The sequence below is a fragment of the Mobula hypostoma genome, chromosome 31 (genome assembly GCF_963921235.1).
Source record: "Mobula hypostoma chromosome 31, sMobHyp1.1, whole genome shotgun sequence".
In the NCBI taxonomy this organism is placed as follows: domain Eukaryota; kingdom Metazoa; phylum Chordata; class Chondrichthyes; order Myliobatiformes; family Myliobatidae; genus Mobula; species Mobula hypostoma.
Window position 1 is genome coordinate 1,538,051 of NC_086127.1, and position 13,471 is coordinate 1,551,521.

The window sequence follows — 13,471 nt, forward strand, 5'->3', positions numbered from 1 at the left end:
AGGGGAGCGGCTTTTGTGTCGAAACCTACCCAACTGGTTCGAACCATTTATGCTTCCTCAACTGTGAAAAGCAATATATTGAATATATATATACATATCTTTTATATGCTACACGAAATTCAATAGTACGGTTGCGTGCTGAAATTAAATTCCAGAAGGAAATTGAATTGAATGAATTGAATTGTCATACAAAGGTCCAACGAAACTCTGTTTGGCTTACCGCCCAGGCAATTAAATAAAGTCTTAGATAAAAACAAGACAGTAATAGAAAAACAGTATTAAATAGATAAGTAGCAGAAAATAAACTGCAGCAGCACCAGAATATCATAGTAATCCACAAAGTGCTGTTACTGCAAGTTAGTGCAAATCGGCTCCCTGTCCCCGAAGCTAAGGAACATTTTAGGCAGCAACAAGTTAGAACTCAGAACTTTTCCGCACAGGGGTGGGATCAAGTTCGCAGCTTGACATCACTAACTCAAAAAGTGAATTCCCGCCCACTTCCAGTAGGAACTGCAGAGAAGGCCACATAACAAAGAGAGTATTTGCGACAGAAATTACGGGCGATCGTAGGGTGAGTTTAAGCCTCCGATATTCCTATCTCTGTTTCCTTTATTTTACTCACTCCCGTCCTCGGGACGTCTGACCTGTCCCTGGTCGTGGATCCGACGGTTCTGTCGCAGTGCGTGGAACTGGGAGTTTTGAGTATTCAGTAAAATTTCGGTCGCTCCCAGCCCCTAACCCCTCTCCCCCCTCTACAATACTTCTTCCACAACGTCACTCACGGGGTGCAATGTTAAACCTGGCACTCTGAGCTAACCCAGTCCGGTGGAAGGGTAGTTTCTGCTTGGACTGTATTGCGAATTCCAAGGTGACAGTTTCTGACTCCATTCCTGCAGCCTGTGACCGTCAGCTGAGACCGGCGTCTTCAGCTCCGAGCGGGTTGACCATCCGGCACAGGTCTGCGATCGCTCTCTGTCCAATACCCCCGACATTATCATACCATTGCCCCGGGACCTAATCGAGGACGAGCCAAAGAGAGAACTGCTGGCCCGATCTATTGCAATAGCTGATCTGTATAGAAACAGACAGTAATTATAGACGTACAAAATTGCTTAATTTGCAGATATATGTATATATCCCTACTGATATCCCCCCGGCACTGATCCTTGTCAGCGAAAACAAGAGTTGGAGCGGCCCCTGCACCTGCTCTCTTACAACCCTTCACTGCCCCAAGCAGTCCTTCCGGGTGAGGCGACACTTCACCTATGAGTCTGTTGGGGCGATATACTGTGTCCAGCGTGTCCCCCGGACAGACCATGCATAGGCTGAAGGAACAACACCTCATAATCCGCCTAGGTAGCCTCCTACCAGATGGCGTGAACGTCGATTTCTCCAACTTCCGGTAATGCCCTCCACTCTCTTTCACCATTCCCCATCCCCTTTTCCCACTCTCTCCTTATCTCCTTTCCCGCCCATCGCTACCCTCTGGTGCTCTTCCTACCTTTTCCTTCTTCCATGGCCTTCTGCCCTCTTATATCAGACGCCCCCCTTCTCCAGCCCCGTATCTCTTTTACCAATCAACTTCCCAGCTTTTTACTTCACGCCTTCCTCTTCAGGTTGTTCTATCACCTGGTGATTTTCTATTTCCCTTCCTCCAACCATCCCGCACTTTTCATTTACTCCTCGCCTTTCTTTCTCCAGTCCCGCCGAAGCGTCTCGGAAGAGATGCCGACAGTACCCTTTTCCGTAGATGCTGCCTGGAGATTATTTTAACTCTGTATACGGTTATTGCATTCCCTGCGGTTATTGAAAGGTTAAATATTTGTTGTCAGTTGAGGTGAGCGGGAAATGTAGAACCGGCTCGATCTGATTTTAGACACTCCCTGTTCTGAGGAATGAGTGTGATGAAATCGATAAGACCATAAGACCATAATACAAAAAAAAACAAATGCTTACCTTTGTTCTAAAAGGTCGCCTCTTAATTTTGCGTGTGTGCCCTCTAGTTCTGAATACCCCCACCAGAGGAAACATCCTCTCCACATCCACCCTATCTAGTCTCTTCATTGTTCGGTAGGTTTAAATGACGTACCCCGCATTCATCTAGATTCCTGTGCATGAAGGTTCAAAGCTGCCAAACGCACCTCATAAGTTAAACCCTTCATTCCCAGTACTATTGTGAAACTCCTCTGGACTCGCTCCAATGGCAATACATCCTTACGGAGACATGGGACGCGAAACTGTTGACGACACTCCAAATGCTGCCTGACTAGTATCTTATAAAGGCGCAGCAGTATGTACTTGCTTTTTATATTATATTCCACTTGAAATAAATGAAAACATTCCATTTGCCTTCTATACCACAGTCTCAATCTGAGATTCACCTATTGGTAGTCTTGCACGAGGACTTCTAAGTCCCTCTGCACCTCTGATGTTTGAAACTGCTCCCCATTTAGGTAACAGTGAGCGGGCAGCGTAGTTTGCGGGCGGCGGAGTGAGCCGGGAGCAGAGTGAAGACTTAAGGGCTTCGGCTCAACAGGCTTAGGCGGAAGCGGGCGAGGCGAGGAAGGTTTGACATTCATTTTCTGTTGCTATTTGAGGAGAGAGGCATTATGACTGTGAGGGCAGTTTGCTGTTCTCGGTGTCGGATGTGGGAGGCCCTGGAGTCTCCAAGCCTCCCGGACGTCTACATCTGCGCCAAGTGCATCGAGATGCAGCTCCTAAGGGACCGCGTTACGGAACTGGAGCTGCAGCTCGATGACCTTCGTCTGGTCAGGGAGAGCGAGGAGGTGATAGAGAGGAGTGGAAGGCAGGTGGTCACGCCGGGGCCACAGGAGGCAGACAAGTGGGTCACGCTTAGGAGGGGGAAGGGGAAAAGTCAGGTGTTGGGGAGTACCCCGGTGGCTGTGCCCCTTAACAACAGGTACTCCTGTTTGAGTACTGTTGGGGGGGACAGCTTACCCGGGGGAAGCGACAGTGGCCGTGCCTCCGGCACAGAGTCTGGCCCTGTAGCTCAGAAGGGTAGGGCAAGGAAGAGGAGGGCAGTTGTGATAGGGGACTCGATAGTAAGGGGGTCAGATAGGCGATTCTGTGGACGCAGTCCAGAGACCCGGATGGTAGTTTGCCTCCCTGGTGCCAGGGTCCGGGATATTTCTGATCGTGTCCAAGATATCCTGAAGTGGGAGGGTGAGGAGCCAGAGGTCGTGGTACATATAGGTACCAATGACATAGGTAGGAAAAGGGATGAGGTCCTGAAAGGAGAATATAGGGAGCTAGGAAGGGAGTTGAGAAAAAGGACCGCAAAGGCAGTAATCTCGGGATTACTGCCTGTGCCACGCGACAGTGAGAGTAGGAATGCGATGAGGTGGAGGATAAATGCGTGGCTGAGGGATTGGAGCAGGGGGCAGGGATTCAAGTTTTTGGATCATTGGGACCTCTTTTGGCGCAGGCGTGACCTGTACAAAAAGGACGGGTTACACTTGAATCCTAGGGGGACCAATATCCTGGCAGGGAGATTAGCGGGGGCTACTGAGGTGACTTTAAACTAGAATGGTTGGGGGGTGGGAATCAAATTAAAGAGGCTAGGCGTGAGGAGGTTAGTTCACAACAGAGGGATGGGAACCAGTGGATGTGGTATATTTGGATTTTCAAAAGGCTTTTGACAAGGTCCCACACAGGAGATTAGTATGCAAACTTAAAGCACACGGTATTGGGGGTAAGGTATTGGTGTGGGTGGAGAATTGGTTAGCAGACAGGAAGCAAAGAGTGGGAATAAACGGGACCTTTTCAGAATGGCACGCGGTAACTAGTGGGGTACCGCAAGGCTCAGTGCTGGGACCCCAGTTGTTTACAATATATATTAATGACTTGGATGAGGGAATTAAATGCAGCATCTCCAAGTTTGCGGATGACACGAAGCTGGGTGGCAGTGTTAGCAGTGAGGAGGATGCTAAGAGGATGCAGGGTGACTTGGATAGGTTGGGTGAGTGGGCAAACTCATGGCAGATGCAAATTAATGTGGATAAATGTGAAGTTATCCACTTTGGTGGCAAAACTAGGAAAACAGATTGTTATCTGAATGGTGGCCAATTAGGAAAAGGGGAGGTGCAACGAGACCTGGGTGTCATTATACACCAGTCATTGAAAGTGGGCATGCAGGTACAGCAGGCGGTGAAAAAGGCGAACGGTATGCTGGCATTTATAGCGAGAGGATTCGAGTACAGGAGCAGGGAGGTACTACTGCAGTTGTACAAGGCCTTGGTGAGACCACACCTGGAGTATTGTGTGCAGTTTTGGTCCCCTAATCTGAGGAAAGACATCTTTGCCATAGAGGGAGTACAAAGAAGGTTCACCAGATTGATTCCTGGGATGGCAGGACTTTCATATGAAGAAAGACTGGATGAACTGGGCTTGTACTCGCTGGAATTTAGAAGATTGAGGGGGGATCTGATTGAAACGTATAAGATCCTAAAGGGATTGGTCAGGCTAGATGCGGGAAGATTGTTCCCGATGTTGGGGAGGTCCAGAACGAGGGGTCACAGTTTGAGGATAGAGGGGAAGCCTTTTAGGACTGAGATTAGGAAAAACTTCTTCACACAGAGAGTGGTGAATCTGTGGAATTCTCTGCCACAGCAAACTGTTGAGGCCAGTTCATTGGCTATGTTTAAGAGGGAGTTAGATATGGCCCTTGTGGCTACGGGGATCAGGGGGTATGGAGGGAAGGCTGGGGCGGGGTTCTGAGTTGGATGATCAGCCATGATCATAATAAATGGCGGTGCAGGCTCGAAGGGCCGAATGGCCTACTCCTGCATCTATTTTCTATTTTTCTATGTTTCTATTATAACTGATGCTCCGTTATGCTTCACCATCGGGATTTGCAATATGGATTCAATGATATTATGATCACTGCCTCCAAAGAGTTCCTTTCCTTTGCTTCGTATTACGAACCGTTTTATTAATAACATGCGACACCAGCCTGATTTCCCCAATCCCCTTGCATATTGAAGTCCTCCATTACAATAGTGCCATGCACTTGTTGCCTGACTTTCCTGCTCCCCTTGCAATCTAATACAACGTGGCTACTATCTGAAGGTCTATATATCATTCTCATAATGCTTTTTTTAACCCTTGCAGTTTCTTTGCTTCCCCCAGCATTATCTGGGTCTATGTTACTTCTTACTATAGATGATATTCCATCTCTTAGCTACAGACCCACACCACCGCCAATGACATCCTGCCTGGACTTTCGATACAAAGTCTCAGCTTTGATGTTAGGTTCCAAACGGTGGCCTTGTTTAAGCCAACACTCAGTCACACTGACCAAACTCTAATTGCGCCACAAGTTCGTCCACCTTATTCCGAATGCTATGCACATTTGAATACAGCACCCTCTGTCCTGCATTCTTCGCCATTTTGGATTTGCCTCTGCGGTGCAATTTAATTCTTTGCTCTGTCTGCATTTGTACCCAATCATTGGCTTGTCCTTCCGCTCATTACTGTTACACCCACGATCTACGTGAAAACTTGCTGTCTCATCCTCAGCTCTATCATACTGGTTCCCATCCGCCTGCCATATTGGTTTAAACCACTCCTAACAGCTCTAGTAAATCTGCCTGCAATAAATATAGTCGCCCTCGGACTCAAGCGCAACCTGTCCCTTTTGTACATGTCTCACCTGCTCCAGAAGAGGTCCCAATTATCCAGAAATATAAATTTCCCTCCATGCTCCAATTCCTCAGCCACACATTTATCTGTTACTTCATTCTATTCCTATCCTCACATCCCTTTTGCAAGGACAGCGATCCCGAGATTACTACCCTTGAGATCCTGCTTCTGGCCTTCCCTTCTGACTCCTCGTATTATGTTTTCTGGACCTCCACCCCTTTTCTACCTATGTCGTTGGTAGCAATATGTACCCGACTTCTAGCTGCTCACCTCCCTTGTCAGGATACGGTGGACGCGTCCAGAAACTTCGCAGTCGATGTCACCTGGGAGGAAAGCTACCATTCATGTTTCCTTTACTCTTCTTCCAGGAATTATATCGAAATTCGAAATTACTTCCAGAGAGTCATAACACTCTGGAGGAATTTAGATGATAACAATACCGCATCTGGCATTCATTTCAGACCTGTGTTTATTTCAACTTTTATAGAATCGTTGGAATCAATTTTAAATTTAACTATGCTTGCAGTGATGGTGTTTGTCTGCGGTGTTCTGCTGCCATGTTTCCGGGCTTTAGGTTTAAGGACACTTTCCAGGGGCGAGGGGAAAGCTGAGAAAGGTACCTTTTCGGGAACTCAGTTTGGAGGATCGTGGAATGTCGTTGACGCTGAGAGTTTGGGGAGACAAAACACCATAAAAGCAAAATTAGGGCTATTAGTCCTATTGTGTCTGTTCCGCCATTCCATCATGGCTGATATAATTTGCCTCTCAATTCCGTTCTCCTGTCTTCTCCCTATTACCTTTGACTTCCTAACTAATCAAGAACTTATTAATGTTCAGTTTAAACATAAGACAATAATATCTTATGGCATGCTCGCAGGGTTAGGTCATTCGGCCCATCGAATCTGTTCTGCCGTTCTTCCAGCTCAACCCCACTAGTCTGCCTTCTCTCCGTAACTCTTCGCACCCTGACTAATCACTTTAAATGCATTCAGTGACCAGGCCGCCCCAGCCCTCGGTGGCAAAGAATGCCATATATTGAGCAGACTGTGGTTAAAGAAACTTCTCCTCATCTCTGTTCTAAAGGGATGTCTATCGTGAGACTGTGGCCTCTCTTCCAAGTTTCCCGCAACAATAGAAACATTCTCTTCGCGTCCACTCTTTCCTGGCCGTTCAGCTTTCGATAGGTTTCAAAGAGATCCTCACTCATTATTCTTCTAAATTCCAGCGAGCAAAGGGCCCAGAACCTTCTTTCACTGCTCGTTTGATAACATATTAATTCCCCGAATCATTCTCGTGAGCATTGTCTGAACTCTCCATAATGTCAGCACATGCTTTGTGAAATAACGGGCCCAAAACTGCTGACAATACTCCAAGTGAGGCCTCCGTAATATCTTTTACAGCCTCAGCATTACCTCCTTTCTCACCCGCAAACTAACTTTCAGGAAAACTTTTAGAGAACTCCCAAGTCCGTTTTCACGTCGGGTTTTTGAATTTTCTCCCCGTTTAGTAAAGAGTCTATGCTTTTGTTCCTTCTACCAAGGTGCATGACAACACAGTTCCTGAGTTCGTATTCTATATACCACCCCTTTCCCAATTCTCCACATCTGTCTGTTGTCTTCTCCAGCCTCTCTTCACCTTCAATATCACCAGCACTCCATCTATCTTCATATGATCTGGGAACCTGGCCCCAAAGGTATCAATTTCTTTACCCAAATCGTTGACATAAAACCTAAACAAAAGTCTTCCCAACTCAGATCCCTGCAGTACACCACTAGTCATCGGCACCCAATCTAAAATTGATCAATTTATTCTAACTCTTTTGCCTCCTGCCAATCAGCCAATGTTCTATCGATGCTAGCATCTTCCCTGCAATACTGTTGACTCTGCACTTGTTTAACAACCTCGTGTTTGGCTCCTTGTCAAAGGAGCCCTGAAAATCCAGGTTGATATCTAGCGTTTCTGCTTTGTCTATCCAACTTGTTATTTATTCAAACAGTTCCAACAGATTTGTCAGGCATAGTATTCCTTGGAGGAAACCTTACTGGCTTTTCCCTACTTTGTCCTGCGCCACCGAGTACCCCAATAACACATCCTTAACAATCAACTCCAACATCTTTCAAGCGATTGACTGGCCTTTAGTTTTCTCTATTTTGCCTCACCCTTCTTGAAGAGGTGAGACACATGCAATTTTCCAGTCCTCCGGAACGATGCCAGAGTTAATTGATTCATCACAGATCATTAGAAATGCTTCTACAGCCTCTTCAGCCACGCTTTTCAGAATGCTGTGGTATAATCCATCCTTTCCAGGTGATTCGTCTACCTTCAATTTCCCAAGTATCATCTCCCTAGCAACAGCAGCAGTACACACTCGCGCCTCATGACATTCTCGAAAGTCCGGCGCACCATAGTGTTGTCCAACAGTGAAAACTGGTGCACAACACATAATCAGTTCGTCCGCCATTCACTTGACCCCATTACGATCTCGCCAGTGTTACTTTCCAGTGCTCCAATCCTTACTCGCGCCTGTACTCTTTATGTACCTGAAAGTGTTATTGTTGCTATTATTTTTGATATTAATGTCTAGTTGTCCTGCATAATTCATCTTTAACCGGCTATAGTTTTTATTAATTGTCTTCTGTTGGTGTTTTTATTTTAACTCCCAATCCTCTTTTATCAGTCTTCCTTTATATGCTGTCTGTTTTATTGCTATGTTGCCATATACTTCTCTTTTCAGCGACGAATGCGTCATCATGTCTTTAGAATACTCACTCTTCTTTGGGAAGTCTTCATCCTGCCCCTTCCGAGTTGCTCTCTGAAACTCCAGCCTTTGCTGCTCTGTCATCATCCTGGTTTTGTCCCCTTCCACTCAACTTTGCCAACTGCCTCTCTCCCACGCCTCTGTATTTCCCTTTACTCCACTGCAATATTAATACATCTGACTTCATCTTCTTTACGATCACCGTTTCTTCAGGGTTCTTTGCCCTAAGCTCCTTAATGATTTCAGGTTCATTACGCAATACCCAGACTTTGCCATTTTGACATGCTTTTCTCTATTTCCCGCTCTAATTTGTAGACCACATCCTGGCTACATTTCGGTGTCCTGTAAATAACTCCCATTAGGGTATTGTTACCCATGCCCTCTCTTAAATCTACCCACTAGGATTCTACACCTTCCGATCCCACGTCACCTCTTTCTACTATAGCCCGATCACCTGGCCTTCACAGCCGCCTGTGATTCATCTGGCGAGACAAATTCCTCCACAGCACTGTTCATAAGCAAAATTATTATATGCTGAGGCTGCACCCTCTGGTCTTACCCTACGCCACTACAGGAAAGATCCTCTCTACGTCCCTGCTTTCTAGCAGGATCCTGATAATTCACATACCCCGTCAGTTAATCACCTTACATCAGAAGTAAATCTCACCCCAAAGTCACACGTCGGAAGGCATACAGCACCACGAATGCGTTGACGATTCCGCATGGTAGTTATCTTATCCCAGTATAAGACATCGATACCTCCCCACGTTTTGCAAATGGATTGGTTGGAGATGCGTTCGTTATGCTGAATGAGGATAGGGTAGAGGACTTAAACCGTTCGTTTGGGTAACACTGCATGCCAGAAGTCACAAAATACTTCCCAAGCAATACAACTGAACAAATACTCCGGGAAATTAGAGCACTTGTTAAAGTCTGGAATAGTTTCTGTGGATTCGAGGGTAGCACAAAGAGGCCCTCATTTCCGAAAAGATAGAGTAATATCACTTAAAATTCCAACATGTTAGACTTTGAAAATGCTGTTATCTATGGTAGGAACTGTTAAGAGAACAGTGGGTGTGCTCCGAAGAAGATATCTCGGGCGAGTGTCTTCAACACAGATGGTGCAGGTGCCTGGAGAGCTAGGCCAGGGGTGGTGGTAGTGGTAGATGCAATAGTGTTGTTTTAGAGGCAAACTGGGCTTCACTGACCCCTTGCATAATGGTATTGGTCCTATTGGTCCAAAGGCTGGAAACCCGTGGAATCGCGGGATATGGATCGAGTACAGACAGAATTAATTAATCAATTGAAGTTAGCTTCATGGATTCAGAGTTAGCATAAACGGCGTGACTGTTGGAGTATTTTTCTACGTTGTGATGCTCTATACTCTATCCGTCGGAGATCGTTAATAGAACTGCCAAGAGCAGATTGCATTTATGAAAATGCTGCTCATAGTACCAGTCTGCTGCCCGTGGAAGAAACACCGGGGACTGAAATGTTCGCGAACTGGGATCTTACGTCCAATTCAATCAGACACGGTTTGAGCGGCGGAGCGTGCATCCAGGGATATCAGGCTTTGCAAGATCAGCGAAGCATGGCGCAAGGGTCGGACTCAGTGTGCAATAGGGAATATAAATCCCGGAATTCTGATACTGCGGGATCTGTGGAAGATGGGACGTGGGTATTCAATAGCGCGATAATGGGAAGACGGATAGTACCTTGGCCTTTAGTGGTCTGGCGGTGTCACATGAAGGAGACGGTCCCTACGGTTACAGTGTGAGAAATGCGGACAAGAGATCAGGATTCAACATTGTGTGACCTGGGGAACATGCGTCCCAGGGTATCGCACACCGAGTGACGTGGGGGTGCGTGCGGCTTCTGTGGATAGCAGAGTGATCTGCGAACTTCTCCAGCGATTATACGTGTGAGGCATGAGGAACATGGGGCGTGGATAATACATGGGTGACCAGGTACACAGGCTCCTAGGGGAATTGACGCTTTGTGGTCTGAGTAGCATGGTCCCAGGTTTCCAGTCACAGGAATATTGGAAATGGTCTCAGAAGACATAAACATGTGACATAAGGACTACCCCAATGGGTAAAGGCTCTGGCTAATATGGGAACATGGGTCCTGGGAGGTTCCGATACTGCGTCATATGAAACAAGTGACAAGGGAAAGCGAGATTCTACGGCCGAGGAAGCAGTAAACCAGGGGACCAGGCATTCTATGGCCCGGAGTACGAGCCTCGGGGCGAGGCACTGCGATCTGGGTAAAATGGGCCCCGAGGGATCCGGGACTCTGCAGATTTTGGAACAATGCCCCAAGGAGATGGGACACTTTGTGAGCTGGAGGAGATGGACCCGGAGGATGAGATACTGCATGAACTTTGGATCAATGATGCAAGGTCACCTATCATGCACAATGTGACGTGGGGAAAACATGTGCGCAGGTTGCTACGGGTATGTTGGAACACGGGGAACACAGCCTTGGAAGCGCCAGGCAGTGTCACCAGGATAACTTTGGTCTGCTGGCGGAGTCGGGTATGTTGTGATCTGGCGGTATTGTGCCCAGGGGGGGAATCAGTCACTTTGACCTAGGCAAAACCAGCTCTGGCTGAATCAGGCACTGCGTGACCTTGGGAAATAGACCCCGCCTGGCCATGCACTGTGAGTTTTGGAATAACCGGGCTCAGGGTATGAGTTGGCAGTATGTGACCTGTGGGGCATCAACACGCGCAGAAGTAACACGACATTCTGCCTGCAACTTTGGATCTAAGCTTGCAAGCACCGCGACGCGAGGACCAGGTGCTGAGTACGCCCTATCGTTTTGCGTTTGGAGTGCATATTGGAATTGGTGCTTCAGGAAAGTATATCCCACTAATTACTTTCCTGTTTTTCTGTCATTTATTCCAGGGCACCAGAATATCGGAAACTGCTGTCACCAGCATGGCTGAAGGCACCGGAGGCAGGGGTGATCCATTGACTTCAACAAAGAGCAAAGGTGTGTGTCTCATAGACAGTAGTTTAAAGTATGACCTTTGATTAGATGCTTTGCAAGGATTTATGCTTTATAAAAATAATAGGGAATGTGGAAGAAGGAAGGAAAGGGGAAAAAGGGGGCGGAGGCAAGATGGACGGGGATAAGGAGAGGGGAGTGGAGTGTAGTTTCCTGATGATATGCATTGAGGAAACAACTGCATAAAGGGCCCCCTGAGGAATGGGTTGCACGGGTGGCAGGAATGGAAGGAGTATGACAAGTGGGTCAGACGAGCAAGTAAAGGCCATGTGGATTTCAGTGCCAGGCGTATAGACAAAAACTGATCTAGGAAGCTGGGCCCAAAGGAAGACGCTGCCCCTCTGCAGACGGGAGCTAAGAGGAAAAACTATCAAGGGGACATTATTCTAGGATGGAGAGCCTGAGAGGAAATAACAATGGGTGTGAAGGGCCGAACGCTTTCCTGTGCCGAACTCCTCTACCTCTATCTGAACGGATCGTATCTGGAGTGTCAAAACTAGTGGAGACGTAATCCTGCATCTAGTACGAGCAAGCACCGCATTCTGCCGAGGAGGTCAAGAGCGTAAAATGCTGACGTAGGACCGCCGTGCTGAGCGGTCGTACATAATAGGGATGAGGACAGTAAGACGACAGCAAACTTACAAGCGGAAAGGCTGACCATGGGAAAGGCCACAGAGAGTTCGCCGAACCTTTAGCTGGCCACGTTCCCATCCTGGGATCAATTAGGTCTTCCGTAGAGGTGCTCGTATAGGTAGCGTATGATTGACTTCTGGTGACTTTGTAGTCTCTGCCTCAGAGGTCGACTTGGGAACATCAGTCAAGGGGGTGAACCCTCGCAGGGCGTCAGACTCTGATGGTGTATGTCGATCATCTGGCCGGAGTGTTCAATGTTATTTTCATTCTCTCACTGCTGCAGTCGTATGCACCCACCTGCTTCAAAACGGCGTTAATCATGCCCGTGCCTAAGGTTAGCCGGGTGAGCTGCTTCACCACTATCGCCCAATGGCACTCACATCTACGATAATGAAGTGTTTTCAGAGGTTGGCCATGAATAGAGTCTACCCATGCCTAAGCAAGGACCAGGACACAATGCAATTTGCTCTCAGTAGGACTACAGGGGGTGCAATCTCAGTGGCTTTCCTCTCGGCCTTGGCTCACTCGACACTGGTAACACCAGCGTCAGACTGTTGCTTAATGGACCATAGCTCGTCCTCCAACACAATCATAACCTCAGTTCTAATCAACAAGCTCTAAAACATGAGCCTCCCTATCTCCCTCTGCAACTGCTTTCTCGACTTTCTCGCCGGAAGACCAGAAGCTGCCAATCAACGCTGGCGCATGTTGCGTGCTTAGCTCACTGGACTACTGTCGCTAACCACGTGACTGTTTGGGTCGGCATAACTCAGAAGCCACCTGTAAATTTGGCGACGACCGAACTATTGTTGGCAGAATTTCAGATGGTGACCAGCAGAAGTATAGAAGCAAGATGTGTCAGTTGGTTCGGAAGGCGTAGGAAAGATACATCTCAAAAATGGAGAAGTACTCTTAATGGAGTTGATGGCAACTGAGGCTGGTAAGGAAAATCAAAGGCAGCATAGAAGCAAATAGAACATAGAATAGTACAGCACAGTACAGGCCCTTCGGCCCACAATGTTGTGCCGACCCTCAAACCCTGCCTCCTATATAACTCCCCCACACCTTAAATTCCCCCATATACCTGTCTAGTAGTCTCTTAAATTTCACTAGTGTATCTGCCTCCACCACTGACTCAGGCAGTGCATTCCATGCACCAACCACTCTCTGAGTAAAAAACCTTCCTCTAATAACCCCCTTGAACTTCCCACCCCTTACCTTAAAGCCATGTCCTCTTGTATTGAGCAGTGGTGCCCTGGGGAAGAGGTGCTGGCTATCCACTCTGTCTATTCCTCTTATTATCTTGTACACCTCTATCATGTCTCCTCTCATCCTCCTTCTCTCCAAAGAGTAAAGCCCTAGCTCCCTTAATCTTTGATCATAATGCATACTTTCTAAACCAGACAG

The 13,471-nt window shown here is 47.3% G+C and overlaps 1 protein-coding gene across 1 annotated transcript in view; it reads left to right on the forward strand.

Annotated features, from left to right (window-relative positions):
• The first annotated feature begins 537 nt into the window (after positions 1–537).
• LOC134339917 (uncharacterized) overlaps positions 538–13,471 on the forward strand; it is a 68,506-nt gene continuing 55,572 nt past the window's right edge. Inside the window, exons 1-2 of the mRNA XM_063036704.1 lie at positions 538–571; positions 11,329–11,416. Coding sequence (XP_062892774.1) covers positions 11,362–11,416 — 55 coding nt within the window. The 5' untranslated portion in view covers positions 538–571; positions 11,329–11,361. The remainder of the gene's footprint in view (positions 572–11,328; positions 11,417–13,471) is intronic.